The 22,637-nt window shown below is 47.3% G+C and overlaps 1 protein-coding gene across 1 annotated transcript; it reads right to left on the reverse strand.

The window, feature by feature from the left end:
• Window positions 1–15,941: 15,941 nt before the first annotated feature.
• On the reverse strand, window positions 15,942–17,228 carry LOC119385328 (uncharacterized). Its single transcript, XM_049413950.1, has 2 exons — window positions 17,107–17,228; window positions 15,942–16,233 (listed from the first exon to the last, which is right to left on the reverse strand). The coding sequence occupies exons 1-2, from the start codon at window positions 17,226–17,228 to the stop codon at window positions 15,942–15,944; spliced, it is 414 nt and encodes a 137-aa protein (XP_049269907.1).
• Between the last annotated feature and the right edge of the window lie 5,409 nt (window positions 17,229–22,637).

Consider the following 22,637-nt stretch of genomic DNA (forward strand, 5'->3'; position numbering starts at 1 on the left):
CTTACCACTGATCAATTGCCGACGGCCGACGACTGTGATTGCCGCTACCAGAATTGCCAGGTTTGTCTACTTTACGGTAATTTGGCTATTTCTTAGGCCGGTGGCGGAATAAAAAACACCTTGGCTACTTGGCCACTTTCTCATTCCCCAGATTTCAACTAAACTCTGAATATCCTGTGGTGTCACAGCGGTTACCGTTCGAGAATGAGCTGCCTAACAAGGCGGTCAAGGCGTGTTTCCAGCCCCCAAAATTTAATTTGGCACTTGCATTGCACAAAAGAAAGGACTTTTCGATACGTGGTGGAGACTCGAGGGAAACTGTTGCATGCAGTCTCATTTTTCAGATATTGGTAAACGCCGCTTTAAACCGTAATTGCATGTGATATCGTTCCGCATCCAGTGCGCTGTACGTTCATTTACATTATTAATCGGATTACTGGCGAACTGCTTGTGTCATTTCTTAATATTAGGTACGGACAGGGACTCCGGAATATAAACTGCTCACAGTTCGGGATCACGCAATAAATTATTGTAAACATGACTACAATTTTGCGTCAAACCCTGCAACTGTGATTTTGCGCACACTCGTGCCCTATTCATTCTTAATGTCGCGCCACGGCTGTTGCTTCTAGTCCTTCTGAGAAAAGCCACGCGAAACGTGTCATTTTGACGGGAGCGTTAAAGAGCTCGTTTCGTAGAAATTCCGGTGTAGGCGTCGGCGTCCTTGGTGGTGAGCGAAAAATCTGCATTGTCCGTGAGCGAAAATCTGAGATATATGCAAATAAATAATAAAAATGTTGCAGTGGCTTAGCTTGGCTATGCCAGGATAACGTACACTCTAAGCCGCAAAGGTGCGAAATGGGAGTAAGTGCTGCATTTCGTCCCCGCAACAGATAGTTAGTCCCCGGAGGGATTAACTGCAAGACGACGGTGCCGTGTGCAAAGTGAGGGAGGAACTGTTAGACCACAGAGAGCAACGTTTACTCCCATGGAACTTGCCGGCGCAGTGGCGGCCTCGAACGAATGGTCAGCATGCGCGTATTCAAAGAGTCCGCTAAAGAAATGAACTGTTGACAGTTTATTTAAGTGTAAACAGTCTTGTCAACTAGGGCAACTGCGCCAGAAGTAAAGTAATATCTTTTATGTGACATAATAATAAACAAATGTGAAAAAGCTCCCGCACACAAAAAAAAATGTGCTTGCGCCCAAGCTGTATCAAAGCGCGGCGTGGTGTTCTCGTTGTATGCGCGGCAAGCTATAGCACTCGCCGGTTTTGCGGTGTGTTGTGGATGTGTTCTCGTTTCGTGGTTGCGATTGCTCTCACTTGTGCTGCACTGAATCATCTTCGCGCTGTGGTAAACGCGATCCGCTACTGGAATGAAGTGCTACGCTATCGAAATGCTACGCGCCGACTGGGGCATCGCCTGAGAGGTGAGTGTAAACAAGGCTGCCATCACTCCGCGTGTGCATCACCTGTGTGCAGTTGATATGTAACGGTCACCGCATGTTTACCTTTCACGTTCTGCGCGAACAAAAGACGCATGATTGATGAGCTCACACTATACAGCGTCGCGAGTGCTGCCCCGCCTGCTATAGAATTACATGCATGATGGTTGGGCCATCGAAACATGGTAACCTCGGTGAAGGCTCAACATTAGCTGTAGCAAGCACAGCTGTTCAAAAATAGTTTTGTTTTCAGTACTGCCGAAATAAACGTTGTTTATCAGAAATTTTCGCGACTTTTTAAAAGAAAATTCACGTAAACTCCGCACAATATCTTCTATTGCAAGGTAAGTAAGTCATTTGGGAAGATTGGTTGTTAAAATAGTATGTCTAGCTAAAGGCTTAGCCCCCCTAACAAAGGCAGGCGGCGAGGGCGATTTCGCTCGTTTGTAGCGATGCTAGGAATCATTTAATTTTTCTATCTCTCAAATGAAGAGCAATCTTTATTGATAAATAAGTGGGCCCACTAGCGTGTCGCTGTGAAAGCGTGAAACGTTAAACTCGAGGACGGTTTTTTTGAACTTCATAACACATTCTGAACTGTTCCATTGCACTATGGCAGGTTCTGTGAAAGAGCAGAGCAGTTTTCGTCCAATTTTTACGCATACGGCATTTCTAACAGACGCCATGTGACGTAACTGCAAGTGCACGAACAGTTCTGCGGGAAATAATGAATGCTTCTGGAATTCCTGTTTCAGTAAATCGATGAATGAGAGCGTTGCGCCTCCTGAGAAACGTCTTCAACATCTTGCAGCTACGAACACGCTCTCGGCAGCTGTCGATTGTGCTGTTGCGCTTCCTGACGTCGGCTGGACAGCATCCATTCGGATAAAACATTGCACTTTTCATTGTCTCTCCTATTATGCATGCAAGCCATCCTATCTTCTGTATTCAACAAAGTTGTTCAATTTATGTGTACGCACGATGCTGCAGAATTGACGCGAGTCGTTGAATAAACTTGGTTGTTTCTTTAGACGTTTTCGTTTTTTTTTTGTCATTAAACAGACATTTTCGCTGAACGATATTGTATACGCACAGTTCAGGAAAACACTTTTAATAAACCAAACTAGTTGGGGCGAACTTGTGCCCGAGAAGGAAACAACTAAAAGGAAGTCCCTTAGCAGTCCCAAGAACAGTCCTCCTCTTCTACTTCTTCTTTTCTTGTGTTCCGCGTGGGTCGCGCGCAGCGGCTATTCCCTGGGTCGCAGGCACGTGCTCTCCGCCACACTTGCTTTGGCTCGCACGTAGCCGCAAACATTTCGGAGAGCGTAGGGATCGGCCAGCGCGCGTAGCTTGAAATCATCTTGTGTCTTTGCCCCCCTTTCCAGAGTGCATCGTCCCGATGCTCGCGACAAACTGGTTGCCCGGCTGTCAATCATAACACCTCTTCATAACACCTCGATGGTTCATTGTCTGTCGTAATAGGGTTTCATCCTGACGACATGCACAATTTCTGTGCGATGCCGCCGTCGTGATGAGCTCTCTTGTCCCTCTGGAATAACTTCGTAGTTCAACGAGCCAAGGCGGCGGAGCACTCTGTATGGGCCGAAATAGCGGTGAAGCAGCTTTTCCGATAGGCCACGTATCCGTACGGGAGTCCACACCCATACTCTGTCTCCCGGTGCGTACTGGACGTCTCTTCGTCGTAGATTATATCGATGCGTGTCGGCTTTCTGTTGTTGGTGAATACGATGTCGCGCCAGCTGTCTTGCTTCTTCTGCTCTTTGTATATAATCGCTGACATCATAGTCATTCTCGGACGTCTCGTCAATAGGTAACATTGCATCTAAAGGTGTGGTGACCGTCCGGCCAAACACAAGTTGGAATGGCGTCATTCGAGTTGTCTCTTGCAGTGCGGTGTTATAGGCGAATGTTGCATAGGGTAATATTTTATCCCATGTACGGTGCTCTATGTCCACGTACATCGACAACATATCGGCCAACGTTCTGTTCAGTCGTTCAGTAAGTCCATTTGCTTGTGGATGATATGCCGTCGTTTTCCTATGACTGGTGTGCGTCAATCTCATAATAGACTTTGTCAGATCGGCCGTAAATGCGCTTCCTCGGCCCGTGATCAGCACTGTAGGAGCTCCATGCCGCAGTACGATGTTGGTGACGAAGAATTCGGCGACTTCAATGGCCGTTCCCCTAACAAGAGACGCTGTCTAGGCATATCGAGTTAGTCGGTCGCGACTATGATCCACCGCTTCCCCGACGACGACGTAGGAAATGGGCCAAGTAAGTCCATTCCCACTTGTGCGAATGGGGCCTCTGGTGGTTCTATCGGTTGAAGAAGACCTGCTGGTTTCATCGGTGGGGTTTTACGTCTCTGGCAGTCCCGGCAAGTTCTAACATAGTGTTGTACAGAGCTGAGCAACTTCGGCCAGTAGTATTTAGTGCGGATGCGTGCCAGCGTCCTGCTTACTCCTAAGTGCCCTGCGGAAGGATCGTCGTGGCAAGCCTCCAAAATCCCTGGTCGTAGAAGTGAAGGCACGACGAGCGGGAATGTCGCTGTATTGTTTTCAGTTCCTTTTGTACAGGACGTTGTTTCGGAGGACGAACGCCGACAAGGCGCGGGCAAAAGCTCGTGGAACATCGAAACGGCCGCGAATGCACCATGAGCGTGGCATGTAAGTCATGACATACATGACATGCATGTCACGCTTTTCATGTTACCAACAGTTATTCATGTTCTTCATGCAGTAAAATCGCGCAATGCCAATTTTGGTGTATATCAATCTAGCAAAACGGCCGCGAGTGCACCATGATCAAATCATGTCGTACATGACTTGCATGTCATGATTTTCAAGTTACCACCTCTCATTGGCGTTCGTCATACAGTCGGGTCGCGCAATACCAATTTTGGTGTATATCAAGCAAGTGAAACGGCCGCGAATTCACCATGAGCGTGGCATGTAAATCATGACATACATGACATACATGTCGTGGTTTTCATGTTACCACCTGTTGTTCATGTTCTTCATACAGTCACATCACGCAATGCCAATTTCGGTGTATATCAATCTAGCGAAACGGCCGCGAGTGCGCCATGAGCGTGACATGTAAATCATCTCGTACATCACAAGCATGTCATAGTTTTCATGTTACCACGTGTCCGTTATGTTCGCCATGCAGAAATGTCTCGTCATACCAGTTTTTGTATATATCCATTTATTTAAACTGCCGCGAGCGGCCCAAGGTCATGTCATGAAAATCATGCTGCACATGACATGCGTGTCATGATTTGCATGTTAGGACCTGTCATTATGTTCGTCATGAACTTCTGTCACATCATACCAATTTTGGTATATATCAAATTAACGGAACGACCGCAAGTGCCCCAAGGCCGTGGAATGTAAATCATGCTGTTCATGACATGCATGTCATGATTTTCATGTTCTGACCTGAGGTTTATGTTCGTAATACGGTCATGTTATCCCACACCAATTTTGGTAAACATCCGATTACCGAAACGGCCAGGAGAGCACAAAGTCGTTGGCGGCTAGATAGATAGATAGATACGCTCAAAGTCGCAGAAGTTCGCTAAGAAATGCTTCGCATTTAATAGCTCGCCGTCAGCGCGGTAAAGGACGTACACCTCGTGGCCTATCCGTCTAAAGACGCGCGATGTGGAGCGAGAGGTCGCCCGTTCGATTCCGCCATATAGTTTCATGAATTCCGTGCTTCAAAAAATTTTTTCTGAATTATATTTCTTTATGGCTCTTATATACGGGCCCTGACGGCGATGGCAACGGCGACGGCAAAAACTAGCCGAGAGTGTCCGTATAATTGCTGTCGCAATAAAATGAAAAAGGCGTTTTCGCGCACCTCATTTTAGAGCTGTTTCAAAAACTAGCCCCACAAAAAGTATTTATTAAACAGTCCAGGCGGCGGGGGCGTAAATTTGTAATTAAATAATAAATGCTTACCCGCAGGCATCCCATCGAATTCAAGAATGGTCAGCAAGACACATTTGGCAAGCGTTGCAACGCTGACAGTCATCATGGTGGTGGTGCAGTGTCTAACAGAGGTGAATGCGTGTCACGATGGGGAGTGCTACTTTCGCTGCGTTGGTGACGGCGCCAGCTCGGGAGCCTGCCGCTGGGGCGTCTGCCAGTGTCGAAAGAATGTCAGGCGCAGCGTCGACAGCCACCTGGACGCGTGGCCGAAGAACGGCAAGCGCAGCGTCGACAGCCACCTGGACGCGTGGCCGAAGAACGGCAAGCGCAGCGTCGACAGCCACCTGGACGCGTGGCCGAAGAACGGCAAGCGCAGCGTCGACAGCCACCTGGACGCGTGGCCGAAGAACGGCAAACGCAGCGTAGACAGCCACGCCTAGTCAAGCCCCGGAATACGGTCGTAAAATTTAGATGCATGTGGCGGACTTGAATAAATGTGTGCTTTAATCGGGCGAAATGCTCGCACAATTTCTCAAGTCTTGAACGGGTATTCCGTGTAAAAAAAAAAACGAGAAATAACAGGGCAGGTTAGAAATTCCTAGAAGGGCCTAACTCATTGGTTTTGTTGCGCATGTACCGTATCGGATGGATTCAAGAGCCCCCTTGACACATTAATATCTGTTGGCTGGAGTGTATTGAACTTATGAATAAGGTATCACTGTATATTTTCTGTCTCTTGGAAACCAGAAGTTTCATTGAAGTATGCAAAGTTTTAGATCGTCGAAGTTGTCACCTGCTACATTAAAATGCTGTGCCACTGCTTTCGGTAATTTCTTCGTCGTGTCCGCGCGATGCCCGTTTATTTTAACATTAACAGGCTGTCCTGTTTCGGCAATGTACCGTTTGTGACGATATGAACATTCGATCATGTAGATAACTTTTGAACTAGTGCAGGTAAAAGTAGATTTTATATGATGGACGTAATCACTTCCGGTGCTTTTAACTATGACGTCATCTCGAAGGTGTTTACATGCCTTAGATCTTGGACGAGAACAAGGTACGTCCCAGGTAGCGCAAAAAGGTTAACTGACGTTTTATAAACGTTTATCCGAGACAATAAAAACGTCTAGAATATGTCACGGAATAGAAGCTAAAGGTCTAGAAAACGTCGTTTATCTCGTCTAATGTCTGGCTAGCATCCGTTTTTAATACCATCTAGAAAACGTTTTAAAAGCGTCGCAACAAATACCATTCTATAAAAGGGATTGCTGGACACCTAAAATATTACATTGCATTGTCTTTGAAAAGACATTTTCTAGACGTTTTTAAGATGTCATGCAGGATCTCTTTGCTTTTTGCTGTTTTGTTTTTGTGCATGCAATTAGTCCACGTTTAGAGGAAGCCCTTTCTGGCACAGTAATTACAGTTCTCTTATTCTGTAATTACTATTACTGAGTGAGAGCTCGGTAGATTCACAGACAAAAGTGGCCATGTCACAATTTATTATGAAAAACAGCAACGATTCCTGTAGAGCATAGAAACGTCAAAACCACAAAATCAGATACACCATGTGACTAGATAACACTATACAGAAGCGGCCAAAGAACCCAAGATATCGCGATAGTTAAAATGCAGCTATATAGTATGCAACTTTCAAAAGAAACTAAAATACCGTGGTAGTTAAAATGCCGCTCGACCTTCAAGATCACAACTTTTTGTTGCACGATTCATCATTAGCAAAATTGTTGTCCAGCAACTAACAATGCAATATGACAAAACTTAGGATCTGGCATAGCCATTCTGCAATATGTAAGCGTCGTCTCAGTTAGCTCTACTGAATGAAACACAAGGATGAAGTGAAGAGAAACTGTCGGAAGGGGAATGTCGCTGAAGCCAACGACTCGACAAGGGGACTAGTTTCCGTCAGGGCCCTGAAGAAGGCAAGCCTCTACGTTGAAACGTTTCCTCAACGCTTCATCTTCCCCTGAAACTTTTTCTCGCAAGAAGGAGAGAGAGAGAGAATTAATAGAGGATATTCAGGGAGGTTAACTAGTGTCCAGTTTGCTACCCTACACTCACAGCGTCAAGAGAGTGCTAGCAACTCTCTTTGCGAGAGTAAACGCTTGTCCCATATTTCACTCCCTTTTCAGGAGTGCTGGGAACTCTCTGCTGCACAGAGTAGGCATGCTCTCTCGACAGAGTTCTGGTACTCTGGCTGAACCAGAGTGAACAAGCTCCCTCGCCAGAGTAAAGTCACGCTTTTGAAATGGAGTACATAGACTCTCGGCTGGAATTGCGCTACTCCCTCGCAGAGTTTTACAATGCTGGTTGGGCTAGAGTGCATGAACTCCCTCCAAGAGTAGAATCACTCTTGCTGCTAGGACTAACGTTTAAAAAAAGGGAAAAAAGAAATCCTTCGTACGTTTTCTACAATGTAACAGTGAACCTGGCTGAAATGCCTCAAGCTTACCTCAAACATACACAGAACTCACACCCGCACACTCATTCATACACAACACAGCAACACTGAACATATGCACTACTGGCGCTGCACACAACCATACACTCGGTAACCGGTATATATATCCATGATGTCTCGCCCCCCTTCCAGTGCCAGTGGCAACAGCTCTGCTGTGCGTATTTACACAGCAAATATACATGGAACACGTGTAAATATCTAATGATCTATTGTGATACTGTTGGCACATCGATCTTTTACTATAAAACAGCATAATATTCAACACTGTTTTCATTCGTAAATTCCAAATATCAGCTGGGACTCTATGATATATCGGCTCAATGCCGTACAGCCGCTCATGCCCAAATCTGAGAGTTGTAGTCACGCGCTTACAAATACATTTGTGGCGATCTTTTACCAGGGCTGGCTGATGAATACTTTACGACGTTACGATCTGGCGTCCGCTCGGACATGCGGTACCGCGGCAGGCGCGGCACGTACGCCAGAAAATCAACGACGGTCAACATCACCACAATGCAAGCGCATCTCTGGCGATTCTCGCACTTTCGCTCAACCTCGGTTGCATTTTAATGCATTCAAAGCTTTCGACGATAAAATGCGCATTCTTCAACCTTCGTCAGCCACTTGCGCCGAGATCGGTCGCACTCAATATGACCCGTACGACTCCCAGCGAAGGTAGGCCTAGCGCACCTGCCGAGTCCGTGCGTACAAGCTGTCGGCGCTTCTGGGTTTAAGGATACGCAATTCCGACGTGTAAAAATGAGTGTACAGTAGAGCTTTAGTATCGGTTAACCTGAATGAACCATTTTTTCTTGCGTACGGTGTTCGTACAAGAAGCGATGGGCATCGTTACGACGCCGCTTTCAGCAAACGCACCCCGGCAGCCACCGAAAGCCGCCGGGCGCACTCGCCGGCACTTCGCAGACACAGACTTGTCAATTAGTACGCCTTGTTGAACTAACATGATGGCATACTTTCTTGCACGTTCAATTTGGTGTTTGGCGATCGGTTATGTATGTAGTTGCACCTATCGATTCAGATGCAAATCAGTACATTGACACGGGCGCTGTGCGGGTGTATCGTCGATAGCGCGAGAAAATACAGGTTATTGAATGTCATTCGTGGTCGTCAGCTGTTTTGTGTGTTATGAAGACGCGAATTTTATTTGAAAAGGAAGATCGCGTCTATCTTCAGTATGCGACCCGTAAAGATGAAGTCGAGCGGTGAACTCTGTCTTGACTAGTCTTTTTATGGCAAAAGTGGGGCGTGGCGTAGTGGTAGAGACCTCGGCCTGAGAATCTTATGGTGGCAGGTGCGATTCCTCCTGCCGGACGTTTTTTTTTTTTTCTCTCACAACTCTTCTTTTATTGCAATAATGCTTTAGTGTCTACCTTATTCCAGTGGCAATTAGTTTGTGTCGTAAACTAAGTTGGCGATGCGTTAGAATTTGCCGATGTTCGAGGCTTCGAAGCATGCCTCTGTTGGCGTTTCAGAAACCAAAGGTTTACGATCACAAACACTTTCTTTTGTTATTACTGAAAGCTATCCTATTCACTTGTGCTTGTGTCGTCCGTTTCTCCCTTTGTCCACGTTTTTCGCGCATTTTTTACAGAATGCATTACCAACTCGCCCAACAGTCTGTTCTCCTATTAACTTGCACAATAAAGTGACATCTGTGGCGTCTACGCTCGGAGGATTATGGTTAAGAGACAGTTATATATCGCTGTGCGGCGTCGGCCAGAAGCTAGCGCTAGTTTGTACTCCGTCTGCTTAGGAGGGAGTTCCCGACCCTGTTCACGCTACGTCGGAGAGGGAGTTCCGTGGATTGGGAACTCTATCTGAGTAGCAGAGAGTTCGCGGTTTCTTTTACTCTGCCTTCAAGGAAAGAGCAAGTTCCGCGGCTAATTCTCCACTACTCCCCCACGGCGTTAAAGAACTCTGGCGAGCGTAACACAGTCGCTCTACCCTCGCAGTACTCCCTCTACATCTGTGAGTGTACTCATGGGGAGGAGAATGAGGGAGTAAAAATAGAGAGAAAGAGACACATTTCACCGCACACACACACACAGAGGAGCGTATCACAGGCGGTCACTCAATTATGCTACCTTGAAGTAATGCAGGAGGGCTCGTGTGGTTTTCTCGGTTGATGTGCTGTGAAGACAGACTCCCAAAATCTTTCCTTCAGTAAAAGGCCGACCAATCAATCAAGTCTCCTGAAGGCACACAGGAGAGTCCGGCGATGTTGTTGAAATTGGGGACAGCGGCACAAGAGATGGTCGATAGTCTCTTCACGGTTGCGGTTATCGCACATTGATGAATCTGCCATACCAATAAGATAGGTGAATGAGTTAGAAGACGCTACACAGAGCCACAGCCAACACAGCAACAAAGAAAGAAAAATGTGGACAGTAAAAGTGGACAGGTGTAAGCGCTGTGCTGTCTACTTCTACTGTCCACGTGTTGTTTAGTGCCCTTCGACATAATTTTCCAAACATGAAATTAAACCAAGTAGCCCAACTCGTCATCTTGCTCAAACACAGCATTGTAAGCAGGAAAGGAGGCATGCATCAAGCACTTGGTGTGTGTCTTCCTTCGTTTCAAAACAATCGTTCAGTAACGCTACTTAAGACAACAGTTAGTGTAAATCGACTCCAATGTGTTGAAAACACTAATAAAAAAACAAAACTGCGAAGTAGTATCTGGCCCGTTTAGCCAAGAATACGTATTAGAAAATTACGTAAATGGCTTGCAAAATCGCTGTTGCTAAAGTGTATTGCGTAAAAAATGGAACTTTTAGAAACTTTCTCACAACATGCCTCTGTTGAAGCACTTCTCACTGAAAAAATGTTGGCAAAGAATTCTGGCATCACAACAGGAGTAAGACTAGACGTTCGGAACAAAAGGCACTATTTTAGACGTTAGCTGAAAAAAATATTTGTGGATGCAGCATCCATGCTTCAAACTGCGCCCACTAAAGAAGTAACGGTTTCAGGCTTCGAAATGCAGCGTACAAAACTGATCACAGAAATTGTGGTCTGACATCCCTAGAGAGCACAGAGTTAACTTTAAATGTGTCATGGCTAGCAGAAGATATGAACGCTGTAAATTACAGCAACATATAACAAAAAGCACGACTAAACCAATTGTAGCACAAAAACAAAATGTCTGAACATAAAACTAACGGAAAGGACCACAAAAATTGCAATGAATGGGCCACTTACCCCTTTGGTTTTCTGTAAGAAAACTACCAAACGTGTGAATGAAAGAAAAGGAATAAATAAAATTTAGGAATATGGAAATACCAGCCTGATCAAAAAATCTACTTTGTTTTATGATGCCCAGTGTTAAAAAATACCAGGCTAAAAGAACAGATATAATCATAAGACGCATCAGCAAAAGAAAGTGTGGCTCTCCCCATCTCTTTACTCGATAAGCACACAGCTATAAACTCAGGATTGTCAGAGGCAGGTCACGGTATTGCACTTCCTACATCACATTGCTCAGTGTCAAAATATCACAATGCGTGGCAAAGCAGTCTGAACACGACTTCATGATAGGTGCTTAATGGAAATCACTAGGCACTTCCGGAAGTCTGCTAAGAACACTACAAATGGCATGGAAGTTGTTGTGCCATTAGCAGCATGGGGCGCAGCGTTCCACGTCAAACATATTTTAGCACAATAGCCCTAGAGCGATTTCTTGAAGATGTCAACAAACACAGACGCTCAAAAGAAATTCAACTGCTTTATAAATTATGACCTTCTTTTTCAAGTTGCCAAGGAAAAGAGAAAAATGCAAATCTCTTGACATCCATCTTATTTCGTACTAAGACCTGCCAGTCACCCCATCAAAAAGAAGCATGTCATAATTTAGTTCGCGTAGCCTTTGTTTCTAATCAACTAGGGCGAGCACCGCCTGCAATAAATAGGAGAAAATATCATTTCATTACATGCATAACACCTAAAATAGGACGGTGTGAGAAGTTGAAAACTCGATACCACCGCACGGCGACAGAAAGGGAGCATGTTATATTTAACCAGGCACAAGAGACGCGCAAGAGAACCTTTTGGTTCTGCTAAGAGCTGCCGGCTTTACAAAGAAAGGAAGAGGTTAACAGAGAAGGGGAAACATAAATCACAAGTCCGAAAGCGCATTGAGGTAGTCAAGGCAGCACTGAGAAATCGCAGCACTCAGAAAAAATGGCGAACTCCTCCTCGTGAAACGCGTCTTTGACTCTCATGCCCCAGAAATTCGAAACAGAAAAGCTTGTCCAGCCTCTCGTTACATGCAGATAGTACCATGGAAGAAACCATGAACCAGTACGCTGTCGCTGCAAAGATTCTCTCATCCACAAACTTCAGTGACAATAAAACAGATGACACACGCTGTAACTTCCAACTATGCAGTTTAGGAATTGGGTGCGCAAAGCTTTGCGTTAGCGTTCGTCGCCACCGTAGGCGTGCGCACGGGTGGGGGGGGTGGGGGGGGGGGCGGGTGGCGGCAGGCGGGGCGGCCGCCCCCCCTATTCACCTAAGAGGGGGGTGCGTAAAGACAGCCCCAGACATCGACATAATGGGGGGGAGGGCGGGGAGGGGGGGAGGCGCTGAGACACGGGAGGCGCAGTGTCAGCGCCATACATTGACATAACTGGGAGGGGGGGCGCTGCGACAAACCTTCGCCTCCCCTGAAGGGGAACCCTGCGCACGACTATGGTCGCCACTGCGCATACATTTACGCTACGTACGCAACAAACGATATCTTTGCGTATCCTTTTGTAAAACTGGCTACTGCGCATGTGTCGCACGCCATCCTCTTGCGTACTCACGTTAAGTGGCGGAAATAGCATATGCGCCCAAAGAACGCTATCTTTGCGGGCCCTATCGTAAAGCTGCCTATTATGTCGCACACGTAGCTTAAGCTAATGTATATCTTGAAACTACCTCATCAAGCGGCCAAGAGACAACAGTCATTTCACGAAAATAGGTTCACAAATATAAATATAGTTTCCGTTCATGTTCGTTCGAACATGAACAGAAACCATGACCTGCATTTGCGTTTGGACAGCTTTATCATGTATGCTGAATAAATTCCGCAGTCACGTACTGCTAAAACATGTCGCAGATGCAACCCGTGATGAAATGGAACATGCTTTTTTATTTGTCATAGTTCTCAAATACTGAGCGCAAATGCAATAAAAATTGACTTACCTTCAAAAATGATAGAAGCCCGTGGTTTACAGAATCCGGAAATCCAAAGAAAACTAATCGCACATCAACGTAACCATGTCGGTCCCAGTAGCATAGAAGAAAGGAAATTGCGAGGGCGTCCTGCGAGCAAACTGATGAGTGCATTTTTCCGCGGGATATCTTACGGGACTAGCTTAACCGTCCATCAGCGTAACAGTCGCTCGACAGAGAGATACTTGCATTGGGGTCCACAAGTTTGACACGCAGCGAAGTATTGTTTCTTCACAGCTGCGTTTATAGCATCCATGAATCACAAGCACGAAATATAGCAAAAGAGGGCATGACCGGCGAGAGCGACCGCCCATGCGAACTTCGCGAGCTTAATTGACAATGCAGAAGCAACAGCCGCGCAGGTGGATACAGTCAGCACTAAGACCTTCGTGAGGAAGTTAGACGGTTATCGCTGCGAGTAAATTACAGTAAATTACGTATAGTTTACTGGTTAAAGAACTTTGAAGTCTTCATGATTGCTGATGCAATGTCGAGGCCACATGCCTTTATCCTTTTGCCCGTTACTTTCTTTACCGCAATGAGAGATGACGTGCGCAGGCTCGAGTTCAAATTTAAATTCACGGTGGTCCATGCATGCCCATGCATGCATGGACCAAATGGCGCGCGATCCGCGTTGCTCGGCAAGAAAACGTCTTATAAAGTGGGTCTTCTAGACGTCAAAAACCAGACGTTTTTAAAACTTTGAAGTTGGTTTGGGATACAGCAAACGTCTTGAAATATCTCTTTAAAAGACATTACAGACAAAAATGGTCTTCAAAAGTGCGTTTTCTAGACTTAACCAAAAGCAGATATCAAAAAAATGCCAGGCCTGCGCGGAAAGCGCAGCACAGTCACAGCGAAAGCTGGAAGAGCGGCATTTCTAGAGCCCGTTGTAAACTCTCTTGGGGCAACTAATACAAGTACACTAGCAAGGTACCCACTACGCCATAAATCACAATATTTGTGAAATTGGGAAGAACCTACAACGCCATTATTCGTCATTGTGCGCAGAAGCGAGGTTCCAGCTACACATATGTAAGGCATTATGTGCACTTTGTTTACGTGACGACTGATGACGATGAAGAATTGTGGCTCAGCCCTTTGTAATGGGTTGGAAGCTTTAAACGGCTCACCAGTTACGTAATTCGCATTGTGTGACACCCGGTCGCTATTTAACTCTCCCACCATGCAATATAACATACATTGACGTGAGAAAGAGAGACAGAGAGAGAGGGGAAGAACTTTATTGAGACCCTGAGGAAATGGATGATGGCCTCATGGGCTTTCTTGGCAACCAATGCAAGTGCACTTGCGAGGAACCCACTACGCTATAAATAATAATTTCTGTGAAGTAGGGAAGCAGCCACTATGCCATTATTCGTCATTCAACAGAGAGCCGTGGTACCCGCTAAAAACATGTAAGGCATTATGCGCACTTTGTTGGTGTTGTGCCTGATGACGATGAAGAATTATTGCAGAGCCCCTTGTAATGGATTGGAAACATCCAACAGCCCACTCGTTGCGCAATTCGCATCGTGTGACGCCTGGTTACCGAATTCGCGTTGTGTGGTGCGTGGTTATTTCACTCTTCTACCACACTAAATTACATATGTTAATGTGGTTCCTTCTGGACATGAAGCCTGTATAGCGTCGTTTTGCAAGGTAGTTCCAACCACCGGCATGGCTCTGAGGTACAACACTGGGCTCCCACGCAGGAGGCCCAGGTTCGAACCCCGTTCCTTTTTCTTATTTCGTTTTTTTTTTCTTATTTCGAGCGATAGTGGTTACGGACACCGGCGGCGGCGGCGACGGACAACTATGCCACCAAGAACGGCCGTTGAAATGATCTCATAACAGCTTTCGCTGTAAAATATCCAGGATGGAATGGGATTTGAACCCGGGCCCTCTGCGTGACAGCCCAGTATTCTAACAGAGAGCTACGCCCGTGCTTGAACCTCCTTTGCAAAAAGACCCTATACAGGCTTCATCTCGGGAAGGAACCACATTTAACTTATGTAATATAGCGTGGTAGAAGAGTAAAATAACAACCTGGCGTTCGCCTGGTTGCTATTAGCATATATGCGCAGGGTTCCTCATCAGGGGAGGGCAATGTTTCATCGCACCGCCCCCCCCCCCCTCCCTACTAAGCCAATGTATGGGGCAGACTTCGCGCACCCCCTTCCCCTTCTTAAGTGACTAGGGGGGGCCGCCCCTCTGCCCTGCCCCCCCATCCGGTGTGCACGCCTATGGACGTCACACAACGCGAAATTTGCAACCAGGCGTCACACAATGCGAATAGCGCAACGAGTGGGTCGTTGAATGCTTCCAGCCCATTTCAAAGGGTCAGCCATAATTCTTCATTGCCATCAGGCACAGCATCAACAAAGTGCACATAATACCTTACAGGTGTGTTGGGGATACCACGGTTCTCCACAGAATGACGAGAAATAAGGCATAGTGCGTGCTTCGCTACTTCACAAAAATTATGAATATAGGTTAATGGGCATCTCCCGAGTGCACTTGTATAACTTACTGTTGTGTTTCGTCGGGGGTGGAAACCGCCGCCGAAGGAAGAATGCGGAAACAGAACTGAACGTGGTTTATTCCAGGCCAGCGCGTAGTGGAATGCGGCTTGGTGGCCGCATGATTGGGTTTATATAATGAACGGCCGCGGTAGTCGAGCTGCTGTTATCGCTCTATCGGCGATGATAACATAACACTTCTCCCCTTTTATTTAGAGGGTGAATTTGTATCCTTATACAATATTTAAAAACTGGCTTCGTATCGATCAGGTGGACGGCGTTGTCTTGACGGGTAGCGCTTTTACGGTACTGGTGTCTCCGATGGAGGAGCGGGCGCTGGAGGTCCAGACTCCACGGGCACCAGCTCTTCTGACGTTGTCTGGTCACCAGCCTGGCTTTCAGGGAGGGCCAGGAACCCCTCCGTGAGGTCTCGGTCGGATGCCCTTAGTGTCGCCACAGTGCCCGCGCCTGCCAGCAGCTGGTCGAGATGTCGGCGCCAGATGAGCTTGCCTTGGGGTGTAGTTACTGTGACATTATATGAGACTGGTCCAGTCTTCTTTAGCACAGTTCCACGAACCCACTTGGGTGAGCCTCTGTAATTGCGAACTAGAACACTGTCATTAATACAAAAACAGTCTCTGCTGCTCTTCCGCTGCTGCATTTGGGTGAATTGACTGTGCATCACCTTTCACTCCACTGTAGGCTTCATGGCATCCAGCCTGGTGCGCAATCTCCTACCTATCAACAGGTTAACTGGAGCTTCTCCAGTCGTAGGATGAGGCGTATTTCGGTATGACAATAAAAAGTTCTGAAGTGTTTCTTCGACAGACTCACCGGGCGGTGACTTGCGCAGAGCAGACTTCAACGTTTGCACGAACCGCTCCGCCAGGCCATTTGTGCTTAGATGATAAGGCGCGCTCACGACATGTCTGGCTCCGACGTCCCGCATAAATGCCTTGAACTCTTCGGACACCAGTTGTGGTCCATTGTAGGACACAGGGGCGTGTCGGACAAGGGGGGTGGTTGGGGGGGTTCAAACTCCCCCCCCCCCCCGAAATTTTTCAGTTTTGCTTGCGTATATATACACACACACATACAAACGCACGCACGAACATACAGAAAGTATGGTTGAACGCCCCCCTCCCGAAAAAAATTTCTGGCTACGCCTCTGGTCGGACACCACCGTCTCCGGCACTCCGAATCTGCAGTAACGCTCAAGCAAGCAGGCAAGAGTACGCTCGGACGTTGTGCTTCGCATAATGAACACTTCCGGCCACTTTGAGTGGGCATCTACCACCACCAAAAACATAGTTCCCCGAAAAGGTCCCGCGAAGTCCAAGTGAATTCGCCTCCACGGTGCGGTCGGCCATGCCCAAGGATGCAGAGGTGCCTTACATGGATCATTCCGTTGTTCCTGGCAGGCTTGGCGACTTCGTACCTTTTTCTCTAAATCTGCATCAACTGACGGCCACCACACGTAGCTGCGAGCTAACTCCTTACTCCGCACAATACCGGGATGGCCTAGGTGCAGTTCTTCGAGCACGGGTACCCGAAAGGGGGACGGGATAACAACCCTCAGGTCATACATGAGGCACCCTTGATGCGCGCTGATCTGCAAATGTCGGTCGAAAAATGGTTTTAAACTCACATCTCGCAAGTGCAATGGCCAGCCTATGCTTGTAAGCTGGAGCACTTTACTGAGCACCGGATCACGTGCTGTAGCGCGTGCAATCTCTTTGGTGGACACAGGCATAGTCCAGGCGCAAGACATAAAACGATCCCTCGCCTTCGGATCAGTGGCGGATCCAAGGGGGCGGGGGGGGGGGGGGGGCGATTGGGTGATCCCCCCTTCCGCAAAGCCACCTAAGTTGCATTTCGCATTCCTTGTTTTGTTCATTCTTCTTTCTGCTTTTCCGATATCTGTAGGAAACATTAAACATTCATTTGTAAGTAAGCGCTCGTCTTCTTTGTTCATGTATTCCCCATACTGCTTCGCGCTATGTCACTTTAGCAACACTGGAAAACCAACAAGCCCAAACCGCTAGTCTCTAAGTAGAAGGTCGTGGTCATTAATAAGCGTGGCCATTACAGCCGCAGCAAGAAAGGAGGTCCAAAAGAGGGCAACACAAGTCACCACGTACCAGTGGCTATATAAAACAAAAATTCTTCCGAAATATTAACAGAAAAGCTTTGTGACTGAGCTGAAGCGAGCCAGAGCAGGGGGCTCGCACTGATGACACGCTCAGCCCTTTCTTGGGCTACGTCTCCAGCTGCAGGGATCGGACACCATACGTCTGGGATGACCTCGGCGATGTCGAATTGTCGCCGCCACTACGATCGGCTCCATCGAGTAATTCACCTGGAAATTCTTGGTGCAGTTATTTGGTTGTTTGGGGGATCTGACGGGCTCGTTTCGCCCTTTTCCGGGGGTGGAACGGAGGTGGTCCCATAGTTCTTCCCTTCGGGGCGTCGTGTTGAGACTGTTATCTAATTGGACAAATGAAGTGAACAATATTTTTTTTTATTCACAATACTCTTGGCCATACGACCGTTACAGATTGGGTTGTAAGGCTTCACAACAACAAAGTGGGTATTACAATACAAATTACATCAGTACAATAACAAACATGAAAATACAAGTATACTCATATTTTAAACAGTAGTTCTCAAAATATGAACCAAATATTACAAAGGCAAGTCCGTCAGTCAAAAGAAATAACAAATGGTACTTAAAAATCAACATGAGTTGCTTATGATGCAGCCAATGCATGCTGCGTCGATCACTAGCAATCATCCGAAAGACACTTAAGCCGGGCTTCGGCCCGCTGGAAGAGGCACCCGCTACCAATATGTATTCAGGTGAACATCTCTTTACTTGTTATCTCCCAACATCGCCGTACGTCTTTCCTCAGAGCTGCCTCGAAGGCTCCTAGCTGGTCGGAAGGAGACTCCTGACAGTGCCCAATGAGGCCTTTCAGCAGAGCTTGGCACTCGATCGTCCCACACGGTACATCCAACGGCGCAGTGGGAGTTAAATGACCTTGGAAGGACGTTCTTAGAAGTGAGCATTGCTTTGTTCAGTGCGACGATAAAAGCCCAAATTGATAGTCGTCACGCTCCCGAGAGTGGAAGGGAGATTTTATTGTGACCCGAGGAGCGGGAGACATTCATTCCAATGCTTTGTTTGAGAAAGGGTTGTATGCCCTCAGGAGCTGCGAAGTAAGGTCTGTATCTTTTAACACGAAAGTGTTTTATGCCGGGGTCCACCAAGACTTCACTGGCGTATTTCCGTCACGGAAATGACGTCGAAAAATTTTACACGATCAGATGGCAAAGAAAAGGTTCCGTCACCGGGCATTGAACCCACGACCGCTCGGCCCTCAACAACAGATGCCGGGCGCGCCATCCACTGCACCACGGTCACAGACTCTAGAGGCTTTAAAAACGCGCCTTCTATATCTACCACTCTCCCGGTTGGCGGGGTGGTGTTGCCCTCTGCGAGAGGTAAGGTAAAGTAATTCGTCATTACTATGGCCTCTGCGATTAGCACCTGCACCGCGTTACACGTCCGTCCCATTCGGCGCGTTTTCAATAGAAGTTCAATTTTTCAATGCCTTAACACACCGCGAGGTGGCCACATTAACCCAAGCGTCGAAAGCGTCGGCCTCGCTCATAGCATCACGCTGATCCTGGCTGCAACACCGCGTTCCCCGCTCACGCGCTCACCCCGAGAAAAATCGCGGCCGGGCTACCGGGGCAGCACGACGCGCTTTGCGCTTCCCTCTAGTCCGACCGTGGTGTTCAATCACACTGTAACATGCCGCGGGATGGCGACCAAGTTCTGCGTCCAATATGCGACGCTCTTCTGGCTATCACACCTCGTTCTTTGATTACGCTTTCACCGTTAACTACTACAGCTACAGGTTTGTTTTATCATTTAACATGGACGTTAGTCGTCGCGATGGAGATGTACCACCAATCATCGAAGTGGGTGCATACACGTTAAACGGTGCCATTAGCTGCCAGACATAAACTCTTATACAGTAGAACCCCGCTGATACGTTTTTGAAGGGACCGTAGGAAATAAACGTAAGAGACGGGAAACGTAAGAGCCGAAAAACAGGAAAAACGGCAAAATATTTAGTGGTACAGAATTTTATTTCAATTCTTACGAGCAGCACGAAAATTGGCGCGCTCAGCCGCGATCTAGTCATGCATAGAAACGCGGAGCTTAGGACGGCCTCATCCACAGAAATGTAATCAACGTATGTAATTTTTTTAACACCAACAGCTGTAGGCATGAAAGAACTAAGCACACGCAATCACAACCGGCGCGGCGAGTCCGACCGCGAACCGCACGCACGACCATGCGAGCTCCAACCAGCTCGAACTCCTCCCGTTCTCCGACAAATAACGATGATGATGAGTCTACGCCAACGCGATGGCAGAAGTGAATGCCAATCTCGAAGGCCTTGCTTTCGCAAGCAATTACGTCATACACGCCATGTTTGTGCAATGCAAATCTCAAAGGCTATGCTTTTGTCAATAGTAAATGCCAATCTCGAAGGCCTTGCTTTCGCGAGCAGTTACGTCATAGACGCCATTTTTGCAATTTGAATCTCGAAGGCCATGCTTTTGTTTGCATCAATTGAAAGATTCTGTTGCTTGCGCCTCTCATGCGGCTAATATTACGGTCAAACGAGGCCAAGCTGCGTGAAAATGCACCATGGCCGCTCTCTTTGGTAGTCACTCGGTCAGCTCCGGGCGCACTTCGCGACGTATCATACGGGAATGGTCCGACAGTTACGACGTAACAGCGGGGTTCCCAATACATTGTATCCTATGGGAGCTATGCCGGGACCGGCGGAAAACGACGTAACAGCCGGGAAAACGCAGCAGTGAGGAACGTAACAGCGGGGTTCTACTGTATCAATGTACAGTAAACATTCAGTTACTTCTGTAAAGGCACGCTTTACTTTTGTGTTATTCCGATTCCTATGACGGAGGGATCAGCCATATTTTTTCTACAAAAAAGCTAGCGGATGATTGTGAAAAGGGAAAAGAAAAATCTCCTCCCCCGTTACCTTTCTCTCCACATCTCTTTGCCCTTTTCTACTTCCCTATGAACATTTCCAACGAAGTCACACATACACAGGGCGCCACTGCCAACAGTGTTTATGGCTCCTCTGAGTTGTAAATATGCGTGAGCATCCTCCCCTCCCTCCGATGACCTTCGTGAATTTCATTCGCCGAAAAACGACACCACGGGGGAGCGTGGAGCCACAGGCAAACATTTGCGCTTCCAGTGTAGGCTCTAAATACCTTTAGCAAGGTGCGCATCAGCTGCAGCGCGATGCCGAGTAGCGGTGCTGTTGGCTGCTCAAACCAAATCTATAAACGTTGGCTCAAACAGCGTTGAAAAAGGATACAATCTTCTTTCTTGTTCCACGAGGAAAAGAAAACATCAAACGGCGAGGGAGATGCCTGCGTCGTATCGGGAGGAAGAACATTGCCACCGAGGGAGGCTTTGCGACGTAATTAAGTCGATCATTAGTGAATTGGTTTCGTATGCACGTGATTTCGGAAGTCTTTTAGATGAAGCTGAGGCTTCATACTTGATACAGATGTTTAAGTTGAACGAAACAAAAAGCAACGTGACATCAGCGGCTACGTTTTCTCGGACGGTTTTTATAACAATGAAAGCGTGATCGTTCTGGCTCGCTCATATTGGGGCGGGCACTTGAAACCGGCAATAGCAATTATACAGCAAAATCTTTAGTGTATTATTTTTCCATTTCTCAACATTGGCTGCACGTCCAAATACTTTTCGCCAGAGTCCTTCGCCAGAGTCCTCTCTGCCGCATTTCAAGCTAGAGTTACTGTATATATAAAGTAACTCTATTTCAAGCAAGCACTTCATCGCGCCGCATGCGATGAGAGAAGGAGGTTGCAAAAACTTGAAAAATGCACACGTTAATGCGAAGGAATGTGCCTTCGCCTTCTCGCCACCTTCCCCAGTTACTGCGAGCTGCGCAATATCACCCCCCCCCCCCACACACACACACACACACCTACACACAACTGCATTCAGGCACCGCATCCCCCCCCCCCTCAAAGAAGGTCCCTGGATCCGCCCCTGCTTCAGTTGAGCCGCCTTCAGGCCCCTGGAGCAAGAACCTTCAAAAAAAATCCGTTGTCACTGGATTTTTTGTACACGAGAGAGTACTTGTAAGGTGACAATGTCACGGCCCATCACTGTAAACGTGCTGCTGCAATGGGTGGAATGCCTGTTTTTTGTCATAAGATTGTTTGTAACGGCTTGTGATCGGTAATCAACGTGAAACATCATCTATATATCGATGTAGAAATGAAACGTTTTGACGGCAAAGATAATGGCCAGCGCTTCTTTTTCTTGCTGACTGACTGTACTTTTTTCGGCGTCAGTTAATGCGCGCGACGCATAAAACACAGGGCGAGAGCTTCCAGCTTCAGTTACACACCGCACTGGGAAGCGTCACATGCCACTTGCAAAGGTTTATCTGGGTCGTAATGCGCCAGGATCGAGGATGACGCCAACGCATTCTTGATTTACTCGAACGCCACTTGACGCGATTCATCCCAGAGCCATCACTGGTCGCGACGCAGCAGTAAAGTGAACTCGCCAGAGTAGACAATCGAGGAACAAACTTCCCATAGTAATTTACGATCCCCAGAAACGATTGCAGTTGCTGCTTGCTTGTGGGTGCGGAGAGTGCTTCTATCTTGTCTGGCGTTGTACTGACCCCTGCTGCACTGATAGCATGACCCAGATACTGTAATTCTGTTTGGAAAAACGAACACTTTTCTTTCTTTACTCGAACACCGCGCTCAGTCAGCCGCTTCAGAACCGCTTCGAGGTTTGCGATATGTTCGTCCGATGTCTTGCCGGTAATGAGAACGTCATCCAAATAGCAGCTGCTGACACATTTTAGGTCCTTCAACATTGTGTCCATAATTC

Source organism: Rhipicephalus sanguineus, chromosome 3 (assembly GCF_013339695.2).
Source record: "Rhipicephalus sanguineus isolate Rsan-2018 chromosome 3, BIME_Rsan_1.4, whole genome shotgun sequence".
Taxonomy (NCBI): Eukaryota; Metazoa; Arthropoda; class Arachnida; order Ixodida; family Ixodidae; genus Rhipicephalus; species Rhipicephalus sanguineus.

Excerpts from the sequence above, each read along its gene's own strand:
- LOC119385328 (XM_049413950.1), bottom strand. The coding sequence starts at position 17,228 with ATGTATGACCTGAGGGTTGTTATCCCGTCCCCCTTTCGGGTACCCGTG. Across the intron at positions 16,234-17,106 it reads CGCAGCTACGTGTGGTGGCC|AGGCTCACCCAAGTGGGTTC; the intron begins GTCAGTTGATGC and ends TCGCAATTACAG.